Genomic DNA, 20,289 nt, shown 5'->3' with positions numbered 1-20,289 from the left:
CACTGGTGGACCGACGCGATTGCGGACCTGCGCCGCGCCAGCCTGGCACTTCCAATAAAAGTTGCCAAGATTTTGTACAGATTATATCATAAATGTAATAAAATTCCCAGGGTGGGTCAAAATACGTCCACTACCCTACTTATCGAACAAAATTGAAGCAGTTGTACTCCTTTTTGATGATTTATAAATACACCTAATCTGCTGTGTTTTACGAATTGGTATATTGAGATGGTCTAGTCCTCTGCCAATTTACCACCCCAAAAATTGCGTATCGGAATTCACAGCGTCAATAACGAGCATTTTAGCCTCCCTAAAAAGATAAATGAAATCAATTGCCTAATTAGTCCGCTAGAGATAGAGCATCCTCCGCACAGCACACATTGTCCATAAAACCGCGCGCTGCGCTGAATGACTTATAAAGCTTATCGATCGTGCCGATACCGACAACAATCAATCAACACGTGTGCCATTATCCGGTTATCAGGAGGGGCATTCCTACGCGAATCACTGACTGATGAATGCCACTTTTCTCGCACAACAACAACGTGTGGATTGTGGAAACCTTGTTCGCTTCGCGCTCACGGTAAATCACCCGCGCGCGTCTATTCAGTGATGTGATGCAGCGGCGCGCGATGTGCATTCTCTCAAGGTGGTGCATTCCAACTGGAACTCGAGGCTGTAAGCACGTGCTTTCTGATGTGGTTCACAAGGTTCTAGATTTCTAATTGGACGATTGCGGGTTTTGTTCGGTTGTTTTGAGTGTGTTGGGGATTGTTTAAACGGTGTTTATTACACCCACTCTTCGCCGCCAGTTCGGAGATTGCAGAGAGGTAGAACAGCTGGACGGCTGCTGTTCTACTGCATGCCGATTCGGTGGAAGTGCATTGCTTGGCTGGCTGCCTGAGGCACCTGGCCTTTTCAGTTGAGCGTAGAGCGTGTTAGTAGACAGCTTGCGCTTATCGTGGTTCGTTCGACTGCTATTATAGCTACCCGGCCATGTGCTCGATGTAGACTGGCGTATATACACAGTAGGAATTACTCACCAAAGCTTTTCAACGGCTCTAGTGCGCGGGTACATCGGTACATTCGAGCTCTTCGGGGTGGTGAGTTTCGACGTTTCTGTGTGCTTCATGCTATAATCGATGTCTCCTCTCAGCTCAACGCAAAATGTCAGTCGGAGTGGAGTGAAAATTTTTGACAGGCCCAGTCGAGGCAGTCAACCAGTTCAGTCCAGTCCAATACGGTACACGACGGTCGTCGGTTCAACCTTCAACTCGTGTGTGCGCGAACAATTGCGAATCTACGGTTCGGATCCTTTTTGGGGAGAATTACTCGGAGGCTTCTAGCTTGTCCACGGCAGGAAGGTAGCCATTTCCGTCGCGCGTCCGTAAAGGAATGAAGCTGGTTCGGTGATTGAAGAGTGATATTTTTTGCGAAGGAAGAATACGGAATACGGTGCTTTGTTCAAGTGACGTGAAAAAGTGTGACCTGCAACGAGGAGAAGAATATCTATCCAAGTGCTTTTCTTCGCCTCGAGGGAGGTGTGAAAACAGATTGAAGGAGCGTGTGAAGTGTGTGGGGGTTTCCTGTGCTGCGAAATAGTGTCGAACCGTGTGTGGCCCAAGCCTAGGCCAATGAGCTGAGACAGCAAGGACTTTTGTGGGATGGTCACCGACGAGTGCAGCCCGATGTAGTTCCGTAACCAAACGCGATTTAGAATTTTACACATCAGGGGTATCACAAAACCAGAACACTGCATGCCGCTATCCCTTGAGATCATACAAAATACCAGGTTCTGCACCAATATGGTTTTTGTGTGATTGACAAGTGTTGATAAAAGCGGCAGAATTATCAATTCACACACGAGAAACCGTAATCGAGCATTCGGAGCATTTCGGGGAGCAAAGCGAGTTCGAGTCTTGGATTTTCGATCGTCTGCGAAGCAAGGAAAACCGATTGCGTGTCACATTTTCGGGAGCTTGGGAGATAACCTGACTGATTTGGCTGGAGTGAGGCGGGTAGCTGCTACTGCTGTTAGAAGCGAGGTATAGATTGTTCCAAAGAATAAAAGAAATCGCGTCACGTACTGTGACGCGCTTATATAATTGACCCTACACCGAAAGGAGGCTATCGTCAACTCGGTCAACCCACGCGGCTTCCAGCTGTGCGGTAGCTTTTCCTTCATCCCCAAAGCCAAAGACAAACTTCAACGCCGCTCTAATTGGGCATTATCTCGTCCTCTTTATCCTCAGGATTTCCCATCGCATCGATGAGCAAATAAATCCCATTCAACCAACCGCAAAACACACTCAGTCTGGCAAACAGCGAAATCATCTGCCACCGCCGTAGCCTCCGTGCCATGCACCGAACCTGCTGCTGCAAACCTGCTATGAACGTCGTCTATCACCGCTTCCTAAGGAGATAGCATAGCCACATCGGTATAGAAGAATATCGCTGATTAACAGCCCCTACGATTGCCACCATCATCATCTCGCAGCTCAACCATCGTCGTCAACTGCTACTACTACTGCTGCTGCTGCAATCTCACAGCCACAATTACTTCAGTTTGATTTCCCGCACCAAGATCACCAGGGCCAAACCTCCCTGACGTCCTCGTCGTCACCACCAAAAGCGAGGCCCACAGCCATGCCTCTCGACAACAACAAAGACCATCCTCCGCCTGGAAGCGGAGGTCCCACATCCCCCGTCCCGTCCCTCAAAACCGCCGACATCCCGGACCAGGCCAACGGCTACCAGGAACTCTACAGCTCCATGCGCAGCAACAAATCCAACAAGTCCAAAACCTCCATCTATGACCGAAACCACGAGAAACTCCACCCCGAAGGGATGTCCACCCTCGTGGAACTCCTCACCGAAACGTCCCAGGCCTCAATCCACGACATCCTCAACGATGGCGAGGAGGACCAGATGTTCATCACCGGCTACGAAAAATCCCCCGTCAAGTCCTTCTTCACCCACCTCGGATTCTTCCTAACCCTCGGAATCATGCGACTGGTAATGCACTGGTGGCAACACTGGCTACTGCTGGCAACCCACCGCAAGTGCTCCCTGGAAGTGGCCCAAAAAGTCCTCGTACACGAGCGCTACCAGGGCAAGCACGATGCCTTCTACGTCAAGAACGTCATCAACATGGACGCCGAATCGATCAAGTAAGTTTCATTACCTACCTTGCTAAGTAGTTGTTTTGCGCTGGATGCGATTCTGTTGCGCTCGAGTGCATATTCAACACCTCACTTATCGCTACCATCAACAACACAATCATCATCGATGCGATGGTGGGGTATTTGACGATGCAGCTGTATAATATGACACGGCACGGCAAAGATTGATGCTAATCAAGCCCTTGCCTGGACTGGTCTGGACGTTCGCAGTGATAGTTGTAACCTTGCCAGAGCTGCGCTCGGTTTGTTGTTGGATCTATTTCCGTGGAAGCGCTTTTTAAATACTGATAGAGATCATTGTTAATCTGCATTTCTTTACATTGTTATGATGAAAATAATGTATTTTGCTGCGACGAACTTGATAGATGAACTGCATCGTTTAATGTGAAATGTTTAACTTCTTAGAAGAACAATCTCTGTTGTTGTATTACGTAGAAGAAATCTTAAATTTAAAAACAGCCCTTGATGACATTGAAGAGTTATGTAAGAGTTCCTAGGAAATGAGATATAAATAAAACATTACGGAAAAATACGTGAAAAACTTTCAAAAGTAATTTCTTTAAAAGTTTTCACATAAATTAAGAATTGATTTCTTAAAATTTTAACCGTATTCTCAGTAGAATTCCTGTACGATTTTTGTATTATTTCAAAAGAAATACCTAAATAATCTTTTGGTATTACTCATTCTGAACAGTTTGCTTACATATTACTCTGAAAAGATTTTTAAAGTATTTTATTCACAATTTTTGATAGTCAGAAATCTCTAAACTTGGTAGTTCAGCATCAAGCAAAATTTTCAAGCTAAAACTGTTTGAGGAAGTTAACCATTTTGTTTTGTGTATCGATTTTGAGAAGGTTTATGCAGAACCTTTTTCAAGTCAATTTGGACTTCAAATTGACTGAACACACCCATACGCACAAAATTCCCAAAATGTTATGCTGATTAAATGCACAGATAAAAAATGGGGATTATTGTTATGTAAACTTAATTATAAGGGGGAGCGTGTGTAATAGTTCCCGGACAACTAATTTATACGTAAAATAAAGTTTATGATCGCGTTATACGTACTCTTATACCTGCTCTTATACGAGCAAGTTAAATCGCATAAGATGCAGTAAAAGTGCCTTATGCGTGCAAAAGTGGAGAAGTTTGTGTTTTGGCTAGACAATAATAACGCTTTATGACTTGAAGCGATATTTTACGCGGTTGCGATGTAATAAAGCGTCTAATGTGACATAATAATATTCACACAAAAAAAATAACAATTCTTGTCTCTTCGGTGTCGAACTAATGAGCCCTGGATTCACGAGCAGCATTTTACACTTTACACCAAACATTACTTACGAGACAGGCTGATTAATGATAATCGCATTTCAACTCAGGTCAAAGTTTGTTGAAATGTGTTTGGTTTACCTACGCTGTGTCAATTCATAAACTATCACTATAACGTATTGGCGGAGTCAGAATTTTCTTTTTTCTTACTCACTCTCCTAAACATACACGAGAAAGAAAAAGATAGAAGAGGAGGCTCTTTCTCGTGTATATTTAAAAGAGTGAGTAAGAAAAAAGAAAAAGCTGGCTCCGCCAATGCTACGACGTGATAATCAGGATCACGAAAACAAAAAGGATGACTTAATAATCACAACGATGACTGTTCACTTTTTCGTGTGGCTGTTTGGCACTGCACTCACAGTCGAACAGCAGCTCTTAAACTTTTATCGCGTTTCGAATCGCATTGTGTCAGCATACACGATTGTATCTTATACAAGTTTGTGTGTATTCTTTAACGAGTTTATCTTCACATTTATGCGACTTTATTCATACACCTATGTGAGTTAAATAATCATAATAAGATTTAGTACCATATGAAGTCGTATAATCATTACAATACGTAGTTATGCGCATTTATTTTATGATTCTTGAGTTCACTCGCACGCTAGTCCGAATAAGTTATGTTCATCACAATAAATCATTATGTAGTTTTTTTTTTTGCGATGTAGTGATACCTTACATGAGTTGATTTGTATTCTTAAAAATAAATTTCACCAGATACATCGCAATAAGTTTAAAAAATAAAATCACATGTGATGATAATTGTCCCTCCACCGTTCATGTGTGCGATACCTAAGTAACAACAAATGCTGAACAGTGAGAGTATTAGTTGAACAATAGCTGGTTAATGATGTCAATGGCTGAACACAATGACAGTTGAACATTGGTCTGAAGTATGGCTTGTTCAACCTCTTTAATCAGCAATACACAGAATCTGAATATCAAGTTGAATAGAATATAATGCATCGGGGTAACCAGCTCTAAACCATACACCAGCATGCAGAATTAATCATCTGTTGTTAAACCTTTAATCAAATAATTTTTGACAGCTGACCCAAGCATGGTTTTCGTGAAGTACATATCGCTTCTTCAGCCTCAATACAGACTTAGTTAAACTTATGTTCTTGACAAATCAGACACAACAAGTAACGCTATGGTTTTCAAGGATATGTATACAATTGTGTGTGGTGTAGGTGCTAAGGTGAGTGACTATTAATCAGGAAGTTCGAGTTCAATTTCTAGTTTTCCACATATTAACTTATACATTCCTAAACATCTCTCCTGGAAATAAACGCAGCTAATGGTGAAAATAGGCTTACGAAAGTGTTTTTATTTTATTTTTACACAATTGATAAATTTAATCGATTACTGATTAAGCGCATATTAAGCCTTGAATCAACCTTCCAATGAACCTCAAATCAGCTAAAGGTTGAATAAAATCACCAAAATTTGATGTGTAGGAGCTGAATAAAGGATTGTACCTCTTCTGCTCAGCTTTTGTTCAGGTTGATTTAAAATAGATAGAGAAACGTTTGTACAGCATCAAATTGTTACCTGGGTAGTACCTTAAAAAAGTACTTTATACGATATAATGCGTACATACATTCTTATGTAATTCCTGGTTTTATGGGTTAATACGCATTCCTTTTACGCCGGCGACATGGACTCGAGTTCCACTTCCAACAAATTTACAATGTAAAAGTTGTGTACATTTACATGATATAGCATGTAAATTGATGTAATATGTCATCCTATTAAATGTCGTAGCAAAATTCAACTGGTACAGCAGCAGTTTCAGAGGGGATGACACCAGTTTTTACAACCCAGAAAAGTAGGAATATCCCACAAAACATCAGTAAATCTTTTGCGGTTTTTCTTTGGAATATTCCGGGAACACTTGTGTTAATAACAGTTTACATGATGAACCATGAGCTTCACATGTATGCTGAATTGTTGCTTTATAATAGTAATGATAGCTGAACTAGAGTTTTGCTGTACACATTTCTGTACAAATGCTTTTTGAATTGAAAAAGTAGCCAATGTTCAACCTTTCGTATCGGTAGTAACAATGGTAATTTAAACGACTTTTCAAGCGTTTAATAAGATTTTTATTCGACTTGTAGTAATTCCTTTACAAAATAGTTTAACAAGACTTTTTTTGTTTCTTGTTAAGTTCATGTAAAAACTAGCACATGTATCTGTATAATGTGTTTTTCATCAGTCAAATAAGCGCTTTCGTTTCATGATACTTCGACTCAGAGTACAGGATAAAAAAACACGTGCTTTTATACATCAATACCAAACTCGGCTCAAATACCTCCACCTGTTACTGTGATGTTCTCATAACATTTCGTATAATACCGCAGCAATAACAATTTTAGGTATTGGAGCACATGTTGCTCTTCGCATGGTATTTGTAAGGTATGCCCTTCTGCTCGGATGAACGTCAATGAAGCTGTTTTATAAAAGACTCAAGCTAAATGAGCTTGAGCGTGAGCTTGATTGATCACCCGTGGATGCCACTCCAGTATCGCCAGACCTGGCTACACTTACACAAGGAACCAATGAGATAGCTGCCGGGGACTAAGCAGGCATATTCAGTGTATGAGTGATGGTGATCTTGTATTTTTAGACGACAATGGCGCCTGCCACGTCGTCATGTTGCTGGACAATGTGGGGAAGGGGAAGAAAGTGATGATTGCAATCGTTTATACAGTCGGGTCTCCTATAAGACGCTGCCACTCACTTTACGCCCACCGTAATTCCCACGTTGTCTTTCAATCAATTTAGTTCATTTTCGGTACGTGACTAGCCTATAATATAGCCTTACTGCAGGCAAAAAATGAACTGAATCAAGACAGCTGATAAATTGCAGACCCGACTGTATCCACAGTAGACCGAATATACCTTTACATCTGCACAAATTCATGCGGATGTCGGAGTGTTAACGGGATATGGTTGGCTATTGGTTCACGCATTGGTGCGTAGATGCCAGGCGTAAGGTGATGGATTAGTGTATTTACAGTCCGGATTCGCTGGTTGGGTCACGACTGCGCCCCGATTAGCGAATCGTGTTCGTTCGTTGGGGCAACTGACAACTGATCAAAATGCTGTCTAGACACACGCAAGTGACGAGAAATACGTCACGGAACACTCACATACTTGCGCAAACGATCTGTATATAGGAGCTGTGATGCGACGGCGGTCAGACGTCAAACTCGTTTTGACATCTATTTTGACATTGACAGTGCTTTTTAGTTGGGTTTTGCCCCAACCAGCGAACATTCAACCATCGAGACAGCCCATATAACGAGCTCTCATCGAACGAATCGTCACTGTATTACTCTGAAGATAATGCGGCACAGTTCGCAGTTGATTGCATAACTCGTAGGCGTTATATGATAGCTTGACACTGTGCTAGGAAATATGGTAGGTAGGGAAACGGCCTTTTAAACCCGCTTCTGTTCTTGCGATGGCTATGAACATGTGAATATACAGACATGAGTTGTATATGTAGAGAGGAGGGAGAAAGTAGATAGAAAGATACAAAGTAGGAGAAATGGGACGCGATTGAACCCAAGACCTTCTGCATACGAATCAGAAGCGGTAGCCATTAGAACACCAAGCCCGTTGGTGCACTGCCTACCTGCTAGTATACTTAAACCAGTATTATGCTTAGGAAAATATAACAATCACGTTAACTATACCACGGTGCATAAAGAGAGCATTAAATGGGGACAGCCGAAAGAGATCTCAGAAAGGGTAAATGGCCGAACTAAGGGATACCAAAAGAAAGTCTCAGAGGAAGTCAAATAAGTTTCGAGCAAAGGATTACAAAGGATTTGGAAGGTTTCATGGGGCTTACAGTGATGTTTCAAGTGATTTCAGATGACTCAAATGGTTCCAGGGGAGTTTGAATTGTGTTTCAAGGGGCTTCAGGGATTTCCATGGAACTTTTAAGGATTTTACTGAAGTTCTTTTGGATTTTGAGATGTCTTAGGGTGTTCCTTTGATCGCACCAAGGGAGTTCCAGGTCGTTTCTGGAGATTTCTGGGGTTTTAAGAGTGTATCAGTGGTTTTACGGGAAGTTTCAAGGGATTTTGGAGTGCTTTAAGAGGTTTTTGGGGGTTTTATGGGCCGTAGGATGGTTGCTGGGGTCATAGGAGGATTCAGAGTGTGTTCAGGGTTATTTCAGTAGGTCTCAGAGGGCTTCAGAGAGTTTTTGGGAGCCGTTAAGTATGTTTCAAGGGTGCCTCATAGGTGTTTCAGGCTGAGCTACCTGAATCTCTCATTAATGACACATAAATGGAATTCAAACACGAACCCTTATGAAATCCCTCTGGTAGTCCCTGTCTTAGAAGACCCTGAATATCCTTAAGACATCTTTCAAAGAGCTAGAAACGCCGCTGAAACGCGCCTGGTTTGTCACAGAAACGAACCTAACATTTCCGGAAATCACCTAAAACCCAATTGGATCTACCTAGAGCCCCCCTAATATAACCCAGAAACTCTTTTTTTTTCCTGAAACTCCTCAATCTCCCTTTTGGTGCCACCTCAAACCCCCAGGAACAAAACCTGTTCTCGTGACCTAAATTTCCTGGCGTCTTCTTTGTCGTTTGTGTTATGTTTCTTTTATCCGACAATTCTCTTATAGTATTAGCAATCCCACACCGCTGTTATGAGAATTGCCTCCTTTCCGTCCGTTACCACAGTACAAAGATTTGAGATTAACCACTGAAGTGAATTTCCAATGGTTGAAAGCTGTCCTGGCCACGTCCTTGCGACAGCTGAGGGGTGGTATGTAGAGACCTCTACGTCCTCTCAGGCTTAGGTGCCACGGGAATGTGGGTGTTGATGAAATGGTTACGTTTGGTCAATCTGTAGGTGTCTTCCCAAGTAACATTTTAGGTTTTGTTCGGCTCTACAAGAGATCTTCATGACCAATTTTATAAAACTTGCAATAAAACTGAATCATACATCAAAACCTCTTGATAACCTCTTTAAGAGCATCTTCCGGCTAAGTGGACCACTCTCGGAGAGGTTTTGCAAACCGCATTAAGAGTAGCAATAAACCCGTTTTAAAACCTAGTTGAAAAATTCTCGATTGTTGTTGTTTTTTTTTTTTTTAACAAAAACTATGACAGCTCAAGATGCAGAGAAGCTTCTTCGTTGGCACGTAAAGTTCAGGAGAATACATCATTCGTAAGTAGAAAGCAATTATTTCAAAGCAATATTTCAGTAGTTGTTGTGCTGGTAGACTCATGCGCATTCGAATTTACCGTGAATATTGGGGTTGCAGAATCATAAAATTAATGCGCTTCGAAAATAGTGAATATTATCATCTTGAAATGAAATAAATCAATTTATGAATTTAGTAAAACTATGTCGAATCACAAGAAAACTCAGCAGAGAAAGTTTATTTATGTGAGCATTTTATGGAAATGGTGGCAAACTATCATTTCATTGCTGATTTGAGCAAAATGAACTATTTTCCATTCACGTTAGCTAATTCTTCAATATGGCGACAACCATAATCAGCGAAAATAAAACGAAAGCAAATTCACTTTTATGATGACCGCAATAAACCTAGAAATGTCGTAGTTCTGCTTTTCCACCAACAGATGTCGTTACTAATCGAACGGATCGCCATCTGTTGAGAGTTTTAACAGTTTTATTGTGGTAATAATGATTACCAGAAGGTTTACAAATCGGAAAGTTTTGTTTACTCTTAAAATCTGTCTTTATTGATATCTTCAAGTGTACTATAAAACATTTTATCAATGGTTTTCATAAAAGGAGTCATAAAACTGTGAGTTTTAATTATTGCTGTATTAAAACCCTAATAAAAATCAAAGAAAACCAATTAGCAATGAAATTGTTACTTGGGTTCTGGACTTTCAGCATAAATATCACCAAAAATTACACAGAAATCACGCGAAAAAGGAAAAAATCCCGGAACACGTATTTGTGTTAAACAAACTCTCACAAAAATCATGAATTAACCTACTCAACACTAAATGATCCACTGAATCGCCAGCAAAAAGAAATATGTTGAACACCAAAGATTAATTTTCAAGCACTTTTCGAGGTAAAATTTGCGAAAGGCATTACACCACGAGCCGTTTCTCAATTTGGCCGGCCATATTCCAAAAAAAGAAAATGCATGCCAGTTTTGAAAACGCAATCGCTCTCGCGCACAGCCTGCTACGATCTTCTCCTATCCAACAATTCTCTTCTCTGCAAATTTCTTTTTTTAATGTCCTGCGTTTAAACGCATTGGGGTATAGGGGCATAATAGACACCCCACAATGGTCCGAACCCACGTTTTGGAAGAAAAAAAACTTCCTATCTCTGATATCGTTAATTTTAGGCGTTCAGTGTCTTTAGAGAACTTATTTTCATTTGTTTGCTGCATCTTTTCTGGAATACAACTTTATAATTTTAAGGCATATGCGATCGAGTTTTTCAGCAAAGTTGTAGAAAATGCTATTTCGAGCAACTTTGCTGAAGACACGTAGTAAGTCAATTTTACGTTTTGACTTAGGGTGATCCCTCTAAAGACGGTTCAACCTTCGCGCAACAATAATGACAATGTCGCAACCTGAATTTGTTGCGACAATCCGCCCAATGCGACATAGGTTTGTCCCAACTTGAACAAACTGGGATAAATATCGTACACAACGAGTTTAGAGATTTCTAAACCTTGCATTGCGATTTTCGAGGGATAACTTCGAGTAGGTAAAAACTGCAACGCTGTTAAAGATCTACCATCAAACAGTTTCGATTGTGGGTTAGTAATAATAGATTATTCACGAGTTGAAAAATATGCAACAAATTAAGCTTATGTTTTGTCACCAACAAAAAAGTTCCAGATCATGTCATTATTGGTTACCAGTTGAGATGAAGAGTAATTGCCGCGCCTGGTGAATATTGTTATAGCAAAATCTGAGAATTTTTGGAGCACGTGGAAGTAAGATAAACACTGTTCAAAATAATAGCAGTGTTTGTTTTGTTTTTTTAAATCAGCAAATTTTTCAACCTTATAGGGTAGAAGCTTCAGTTTTGGCCAGTCCGGAGTTTTGGCCATAGTGCGGTATTCAGACTGTTGCGATCTAAATCGGCGTAAATATATTTTTTACTAATAGATCCTAATACAATACATATGATGATTACAGCTGTGAACACTATACATTTTGAAGAAGCAGAAATATATTTCCCTAAAAAAATAAGCTCCCATATATCTTTTGGCCAAAGTTGAGAATTGTGGGACCTCGTAGCCGTGCGGTTAGGGTCACCAAGCTTCTAATCGCACCATGCTATGGGGTGAGGGTTCGATTCCCGCTCCGGGCGATGAAACTTTTCGAGAGAACAATTTACTTCTCCGCATCCACTGGTGCATGCTCCGTGTGTCCTTTGTCTAGTGTTAAGTTTCATTCAGTCTGTACAGCCTCACAGCCTCTAGCTGAAGACGGTATCCGCGTCTTTTTTTATATATGGCCAAAACTGCGGCAATACTTCTATTTTGGCCAGTGCCGCTTTTAATACCAAAATCAAACATAAGCTTGATTTCTGCAATTTTTCTTCAAAATATAAATTGAAACCTTTCATTTGACACATTGGTAGTTTTCACAGGAATATTGGTTATTTTTATAAAAATGATTTCCCTTAGACTGGCCAAAACCAGTGCCCGTACCCTACATTAACTTATAACCAAGGCAGAACCTGTTCAAATAGCGTGCGAAAATATTTCTTGTTTCTTCAAGGTAAAGCTACATTTCAATTTATTTACGCTGCTATTATTTTGAACAATTTCAAGTAGTGTTTAACCACGTGTTTCGAAAATTCTCAGAATTTGCTATAATAATATTTAACATATTTGTAGTTCGCTGTAAAATTTTCAGCTCAATCGCTTATAGGAGAACAAAGGTTGTCAGCATGTCAAAGTTAGGCATTTTATATGGAAAACGGCTTTTACTGTTATTTTTATGAATACAGCTGTACTTTGCACGTGTATTCTATCTAGAGAATACACATAATTTAACGCTAATAAAAGTATTGATCCTCCCCAAGCAGCACACTTTGTTACAACTAAATCACGGTCATTCTATGCGACAAATGCAAAAGTCGATTCTAAATGACTGCAACATCGATTCTCACAGCTATGCAACCGAAAAAGCGCAGGAGGTGGAGCCTCTGTGCAACATGTTGTTCGTTGTATAAGAGATTGAATTGTAACCAATGTGTAATGTAGTTTGTTTACACTGCAATAGAAAAATAAACTAAAAGTAACATTGCTGGTTTCGACATAACAACTATGGAAAATGAGGATGATGGATCCGCCAAAGTATGGCAATGGCGACTGAATAAAGTATCGCTCAAAAAAATGGAAATGTTTTTGGTCGGTATCCTAAATGAGCCTGACAATTGCATTTTTCCGGTGAAATTGCCAATTTTACTAACAGAAAACTCACGCGCTTGTGTAATTCGTTAATTTCAGCATATACATTTGCATGTCTCACTGATTTTTTAAACGGTATTAGAATGGGAAGAAGGATATTAGGCTTGCCAATCCTTTTTTCGTCAAATGTGGTTTGTTTTCTTTTCTATTATGTTTGATTAAGACTCCAAAATCATAACTGAAAGTAATTTTATGTCAGTTTTTCTGTAACATAAACAAGTAATCGCCATTGTGATGACTGGGCAGAAGCTACATTGCCGGTTGGATGTTCGAGAATATCAATATCCACATCATACATTGTTTTATACAGGAATCTAAACTACAGGATTTGAAGCAAGTATTGTTAATTGCATCTTTAACATAATAAGGTCAAAACATCGAATTTATTGTTTAAGTTTTAGCATACAAACAGATCCAATTAGTTGATACTTTTGACATGCAGTGTTGATCTCAATCTGTTAGTAGCTGGCAAGTTGCACATTTGTGACCAAGTAATCGTACGTTTTTGTGCGTCTCATATGTGTTCACAATGAAACAACAAAAAGTTACACTGTCGTCATTTTGAAACGACTTTCGGTAACACGATACATGGCAACCAAACATCGACTTTGCAGCAACTGGTCTGGTCATTTGTTTTGGTTTTTGGTTTCAATGTAACAGGATGATGTCAAGAATGCAACTTTTTTAATTTGACAGTTCAAGAGCATGTTTCAAGAAAGCCACCATGTGACGTTAATGTAGCTTCTGCAAAATTAAGGTTGCATTGTGATGTCTGAGCAACCAGAATGTATACTGAAAAAAATTGAATTGTTACTATTAGTCTGAAGTGAAACGGCTTTATCGTTTTTCTAAAATATTTCCTAAGTTACAAGTGCTACTTGGGCGAGAATTTTTTAGAGGTTCCCAATTTGGTCAGCTAGCACTCCAGGGCATACAAGAATATTTTGCTGATAATTACAGGAGAGTCAACCTTCCTTTGCGAAACTCTGCAATCTGTTGCCAATTGGAATCTAGCATTTTTATCGGTTGAAACCCCAATACCTTCACTCAGTCATTGCCCCTTATTCACCCCTTTATTGATTGCTAGCAATCAAAAGTCTTATCACAAAAAGTGATTCCGAAAAATTTTCGTCCCCCACTTCCAATCCAAGGACCGCGGATTCTGCAATGCGTAATCTTATCATATCTTATCTCAATGAGGGAAGGCGCCATAAAACGTCTGTATTGGAACAAGTTATCAAACGATTGTACGTTTCCAATTATCCGAACTGATTAGTAAATTCGGTTATTCCAAAAGTGACATTCCTCTAAATGCATGTGTTGGCCTCTGAGCTGCAACGAATTTTTCCATATGATGAAATTGTTCGACTTGAAGCTTTCACCACATGCGATAAAAATCTATCCGGAGGCGAGTGACGCAGTCGATGCAAGTGATGAGTAATGCTTCTCATTCAAAATTCCTACAGACAAACAACAAACTGTGACAAATGTTTACCCACTGCTGACTTGGCAGCAGAAAGCTAATCACATACAAGTTCATTCATGAAGAGTTGACTGATACACCAAACCGATGAGTAGGGTAAGATGGGGTAAGATGTCAATTTGTCAAACTTTCTTCGTTCTCAGTAGTAAACGGTATCATTTTAAAGGCATTCAACGTATTCATAGAGCAGCTTAGTAATATTTGCTTGGTACTACAGAGGAAACATTTACAAAAGCTAATGTATTTTCATCAATGTTCAGCTACTATAAGAGATGATTCGAAAAACGAAAGTGATGCAAAATGCCAGCTGCCATGAAGTAAGATGCCACTTAACATGGGTGACATAGGCATCAGTAACCATGCGTCTCCATTTGTTTCTCAGTTTCACATGATTGATAACAAAATTTACTAGAAAAGATTGAGAGGGTTCACCTTCCAGGATTCTAGAGAACCATTATTTTTATAAACATATCTTGGAACCGTTCACCAGTAGTAACGACTTTCATGTGTTGTTTCGTTTTACCCCTCTAGTGCATTTGGAACCATGTTTCCCATATAATGTGTGATGTGATTCTTTGCCTCGAGGTTACGTTCACGCGCTTTCAACAACCATTACACCGGCATAAACGCCCACGATACCTGGCTCTGAGTAAATAGCATAAGTGTCGTTTGTTATTGATTTCTTATTCATTCTGGTGTGACGTTTCAACTGAGACAGTAGTGCGTTAGCGTTCGATGAGTAAATACTTCCTCAGCAACTAACTGAGAACTGCCTTGGCCAGCCCTACGATACTCTATGCCAGCGTTTCTCAAACTCTAAGCCAAATACCCACTGCACAGCATGGTCTTGCTGATTAGATACGCATTTACCGGCTGTGCTATATAGGGTAAGATAGAACATAATCAATATATTAAGGGATGACAATATAGTTGCCTCCGTCAAATAAATACCCAAGTAACAATGATAGCTGAATAAAAGCTTCTCCAGCTAAAAATTTTAAAATCAAGCTTAAGAGTGGTTTATTCATCTGTTGTGCGCAATAATGTTTGTTGGGTAGTTCACAGTATTTTTGAATTACATATGTTCAACGCAGTTTAGTAAATATGAGTATTCATCCTAAAACTCCAAATGCGGCTCTGTCTGTAGTACAGACTCTGTACCAACCTCAAGCCACCGCCGTTTCAGTCTGAAACGGTGCAAAGTTATAAAATCCTTATCTCTCTGGAAGAGAGACAGATCCGCTGCCATCTCCGCCGGTTGCCGTCGTCTCGGCCGGTCGATTGTTGCTACTTTGGAGATCCTGCGCTATCTGCTCTGATTGCTCCGAACCATTCCATGAATATAATACCAAATCCGATGATACTTCACAGAAGTGTTCCTGTGTGAATCTGTCACAAAAAAACAGTTCACATTTTATTTTTTTTCAAATAAGGCTAAGGAGTATGTATATGCAAAACAGAACAAAAGCGACACCTCTTGTCAGAAGCATAGAATCTGAACGAAACTATGCCTGCCAGGCCAGGTGTAGCATGTAGGCTCACGATAAAACAATTTTCTTCGCTACCGTTGCGTTGTTCCTGTTCGTGCGGGAACGAGGTCGTAAAACTAGGATGTATGGTGGCCTCTGTTGTCCTTGAACTCTTGCCAACAACTTAGGCTGGGACGACGACGGGCGGTGTAGGAAGGAACCAAAAACGTAACATTAGGACTCTGGTATATACAGTGTAGGGCAACATATGTGCCACTTTTCGGATTTTGTAGGCAATGGTCAAATCGTCCCCTTAATGCTAGAACTAGGTAACTGGTTTTGCGAAATCGCAAGAAATTTGTTTATATCTGAATGTACACCACAATAAACACAAGTTTGTCAATTGAAAATCCGAAAACACATATTAATTCGACTTTAAAGACCAACAAAGAGTTTGTTTTATACCAGGATAAGTTTTACCAGACATTTTTATCCGCATTTTCCAAAACGAGTTACCTAGTTCTAGCATTAAGGGGGCGAAATTATGCTATTAATGAAATGTTACTGAGCATCTGTCTTGTTTATATTTTCAGTAAGGATACAGCATGCCCGGGTAGAGGAAAAAACTCAATAATAGCATATTTTGATATTGAGATCAAAATCTGATATTGGTTTGATTGATGTCTGAATTTTGCACTTGGACATCATCATCAGATCATGTTTAGATCTTGTGAGATCTAAACAATAGCCGCGAGTTATTCGTTTGATCTTGAAATATCAAATTTTGATATTGTTCAGATGTTCCAGGAACATTTTTCAGATATTATTTTCTAACGTTTTATCTCTTATATCAATCAAACCAATATCACGTTTTCAGCATCAGTGCTTCACCTCTACCCGGGTGTAGTTGTATAACAATTTGTAGATAATATTCTTTGTCTAGTTCTGACGGCTTTGATGGTTCAGTAGCTACCACTTTTGGTTCGTATGGTATTTTGATCCATTCCTGGCCCATTATTTTGAAACTTCATCAAAATTTAATCCATTCTATTCTCATTCAATATCTACAGGGGGTGGCTAAAATGTTTGGGATAGGCAACTTTTTTTTCTCACAAAAAAATTCAATATGCTGTAACTTTTCAAAGAGTGCATCAAAAAATCTCAAATTTTGACTGTTTGTCAACCTATTATATGTGCATCATTGGTACAAATTTAAGCTCGATTGATTAATGTTTCGCAAAGTTAGAAACGTTCGGGTAAAACACTATTTTTTAGACAACTCATTTTTTAGCTGTCATATCTCGGAAACCAGTGAACTGAATTGAATGAAATTTTGAACGTACACTAACAATATGCAAATGCTTCACAAACTATTTAAACATAGGTATTTTTTGAACATTGAAAAAAATTATCATGGATTGACAATTTTTGGATTTTTCTCGAAAAAATGTATTTTTTTACATCAATGTCAATAAATTTTAGTGTTGATAGCTAAAGATTTTCCACTTCTGTTCTCAAGTTGTCTTTAATCAGATATATTGGAGCCTATTTAGATTGAAGGAAGAACACATTTAGTAATTTTTATGTGGTATTGCAAATTTGACTTATTTTCCTCTATATGGGTAAAAATTTCAACACGGTATAACTTAATTCGCCGTGAGAAAATATTACATTTTATAACGTCGTATTAAATTAAGTATCAATATATTGTTGATAAACGTTAAAAAATTCATTCAATTCGGTTCACTGGTCTCCGAGATATGACAGCTCAAAAATGAGTTGTCTAATAAATAGTGTTTTACCCGAACGGTTCTAACTTTGCGAAACATTAATCAATCAAGCCCAAATTTGTACCAATGATGCACATATAATAGGTTGACAAACAGTCAAAATTTGAGATTTTTTGATGCACTCTATGAAAAGTTACAGCATGTTGATTTTTTTGTGGGAGAAAAAAAGTTGCCTATCCCAAACATTTTGGCCATCCCGTGTATATATGTACCAATCATTAATTTGAGAAAACGAAGTTCCAAAAATATTGACCATCACTGTAAAATGTGAATGGTTCCGGTGATATGGCGCATTATCGAGTTTTGCTACTTCGCAGTTTTTTTTTCTCTCTCTGTTTCGGTGCCCTCAAAAATAGGAAGTAAACAGATCAGATAATGCCGCGTCGAGATCAGCGTAGCTACAATTTGGCAGCTCGTTAAAACGTCATTACGTACGGCGGTGGTTCCCCTTCTAAGTTGGCCGAAATGAGTGGGCGAACTAGAAACAGGTGAATGGAATCCCCATTCAGTGAAGGAGGTAAAAAAAGTTTATTCCGAAAAATTTGCATATGAAATGGCGGAGCTGATGGGGATTTTGCAATAGTTCTAGCTCTAAGAATTGAGGTGGAAATCTACTCGATACTTACAAAAAAGATCATGAGCGTAGATGATGCGCAGATGGGAATGACCAAGAGATAAATATTAACCCTTAGCGTTGCCATGGGTAGTAGCAAGAGATACGATTGTATGTCTCTTTTTAGGGTTCAGATTTGGTCTTGTCTTGTGGATAAGACAACTGTGCAAAATTATAGCTCGACTGGAGAACTCCATGACAATTTGGCTGACCTGGATAATCTCAAAAGTATTTTGGAATACCTCTTGAAATTTAAAGACCTACATAGTACTCCCGTAACGAAAGTACCCAAATAACATTTTTTAGTCAAATTGACTGAAAGAGTTTCTTAAAACCATCAGTAGACCAAAAAAATATATAAGATTTTATGGCAGTTCTCAAAACCTCTACATTATCAAAATGTTACTTTGGTAACTAGTGTTACGGATGTAGACCTACCCTTGAATGAAACCTTATAGAGCTCCTGAAGTTATGTGAAAGCATTCCGTCCCAGCCCTGTATTAAATACCCAGTAATCGACTCTGAAAATAACTCTCGAGAGCCTTGTTCAGGAACTCGAGTAATGCAAGAGAGCACCATTAATTGCTGACAACTGCGAACTTCTGTCCTCTTACACCCGGAAATTTCCTTCGAAAATTTTCTTCGGAAATTCCATTAGATATCCCCCCAAATTTTTTCTCAAAGATTCATTTTGGAAAATCTTACAAGCCTACTAAAGAAATTCCTTCATGAATTTTATCAGAAATTTTAGAGAAATACCTTCATAAATTCTAAGAGAAATTCATCCAGAAATTATTTATATTTTTCACAATTTTTTTTATAGATTTCTTTGGAAAATTCTCCAGAGATTTCTTCAGAAATTACTTCAAGTAATTCTTTAGAAACTCTTCCGTGAAATCTCTACGAAATTATGTCTGGGATTCCTTCTGAGATTTTTCTGGGTATTCCTGTAAGAATTATTCCAGAGACTTCTTTAGAATCCATAGTACAGGGGATGGCCAAAATGTTTGGGATAGGCAACTTTTATTTCTCACACAAAAATGTTCAACAAGCTGTAACTTTTCATAGAGTGCATCAAAAATTCTCAAATTTCGACTGTTTGTTCACCTAGTATATGTGCATGATTGGTACAAATTTGAGCTCGATTGGTTAATCTTTCGCGAAGTTAGAACCGTTCTGGTAAAACACTATTTTTTAGACAATTAATTTTTTAACTGTCTCATCTCGGAAACCAGTGAACCGAATTGAATGAAATTTTTAACGTTTATCAACAATATATTGATACTTGATACGACACTATAAAATGTAATACTTTCTCACGATGAATAAAGTTATACCGGTTTGACATTTTGACCCATATAGAGGAAAATAAGTCAGATTTACAATATCATACAAAAATTACTTAAAGTGTTATTCTTTCAACCCAAATAGGCTCCAATATATTTTTTTTAATTCCTAATCACTTAACCTAATTTTACAGCTCTATTGTCCACTGCGGCGCTACGTGAGCAATTTCAATTGACAGCTGCACTTACATTTTTGTACAGCGCCTAGATTCTATTCTACTTTATCGAACTGGTTCCTTTTCTGCTGCTTTCAAATTTCTACTTTTATACCTGGTAGAATGATGAGCACAAGGATGATGATGGATGGCCGTTGTTCCTTTTCAGTCCAATTGGGGGTCCATTATGAGTAGCAGTTCGCCGATGTCCAGTTCTCCGGGTCCGTTTGAGCCATGGGGCTCAGAAGAGGGTCAGTGTCAGTCGCTCTCGGGGGAAGAGCAACTGACGAAAAATTGCAAGCGCCGGGGCTGGGAATCAAACCCATGACCATTCGCAAATGAAGCGAACGTGTGACCAACTACGCCACGGGCCCCGGTACTCTCTAATATATCTTATCAGAGATATCTTCAGATCAGGAGCAGAAAATCTTTGGATATCAACACTAAAGTTTAATGGCAT

At 39.2% G+C, this 20,289-nt stretch overlaps 1 protein-coding gene across 1 annotated transcript in view; it reads left to right on the top strand.

The window, feature by feature from the left end:
• Positions 1–854: 854 nt before the first annotated feature.
• Positions 855–20,289, top strand: part of LOC109397096 (polyamine-transporting ATPase 13A3-like) — a 62,223-nt gene continuing 42,788 nt past the window's right edge. Inside the window, exons 1-2 of the mRNA XM_019669418.3 lie at positions 855–2,045; positions 2,253–3,170. Of these exons, the coding sequence (XP_019524963.3) occupies positions 2,647–3,170 (524 nt within the window). The 5' untranslated portion in view covers positions 855–2,045; positions 2,253–2,646. The remainder of the gene's footprint in view (positions 2,046–2,252; positions 3,171–20,289) is intronic.

Source organism: Aedes albopictus, chromosome 3 (genome assembly GCF_035046485.1).
Source record: "Aedes albopictus strain Foshan chromosome 3, AalbF5, whole genome shotgun sequence".
Lineage (NCBI taxonomy): Eukaryota > Metazoa > Arthropoda > Insecta > Diptera > Culicidae > Aedes > Aedes albopictus.
This window is presented reverse-complemented; position numbering and strand designations above follow the sequence as displayed.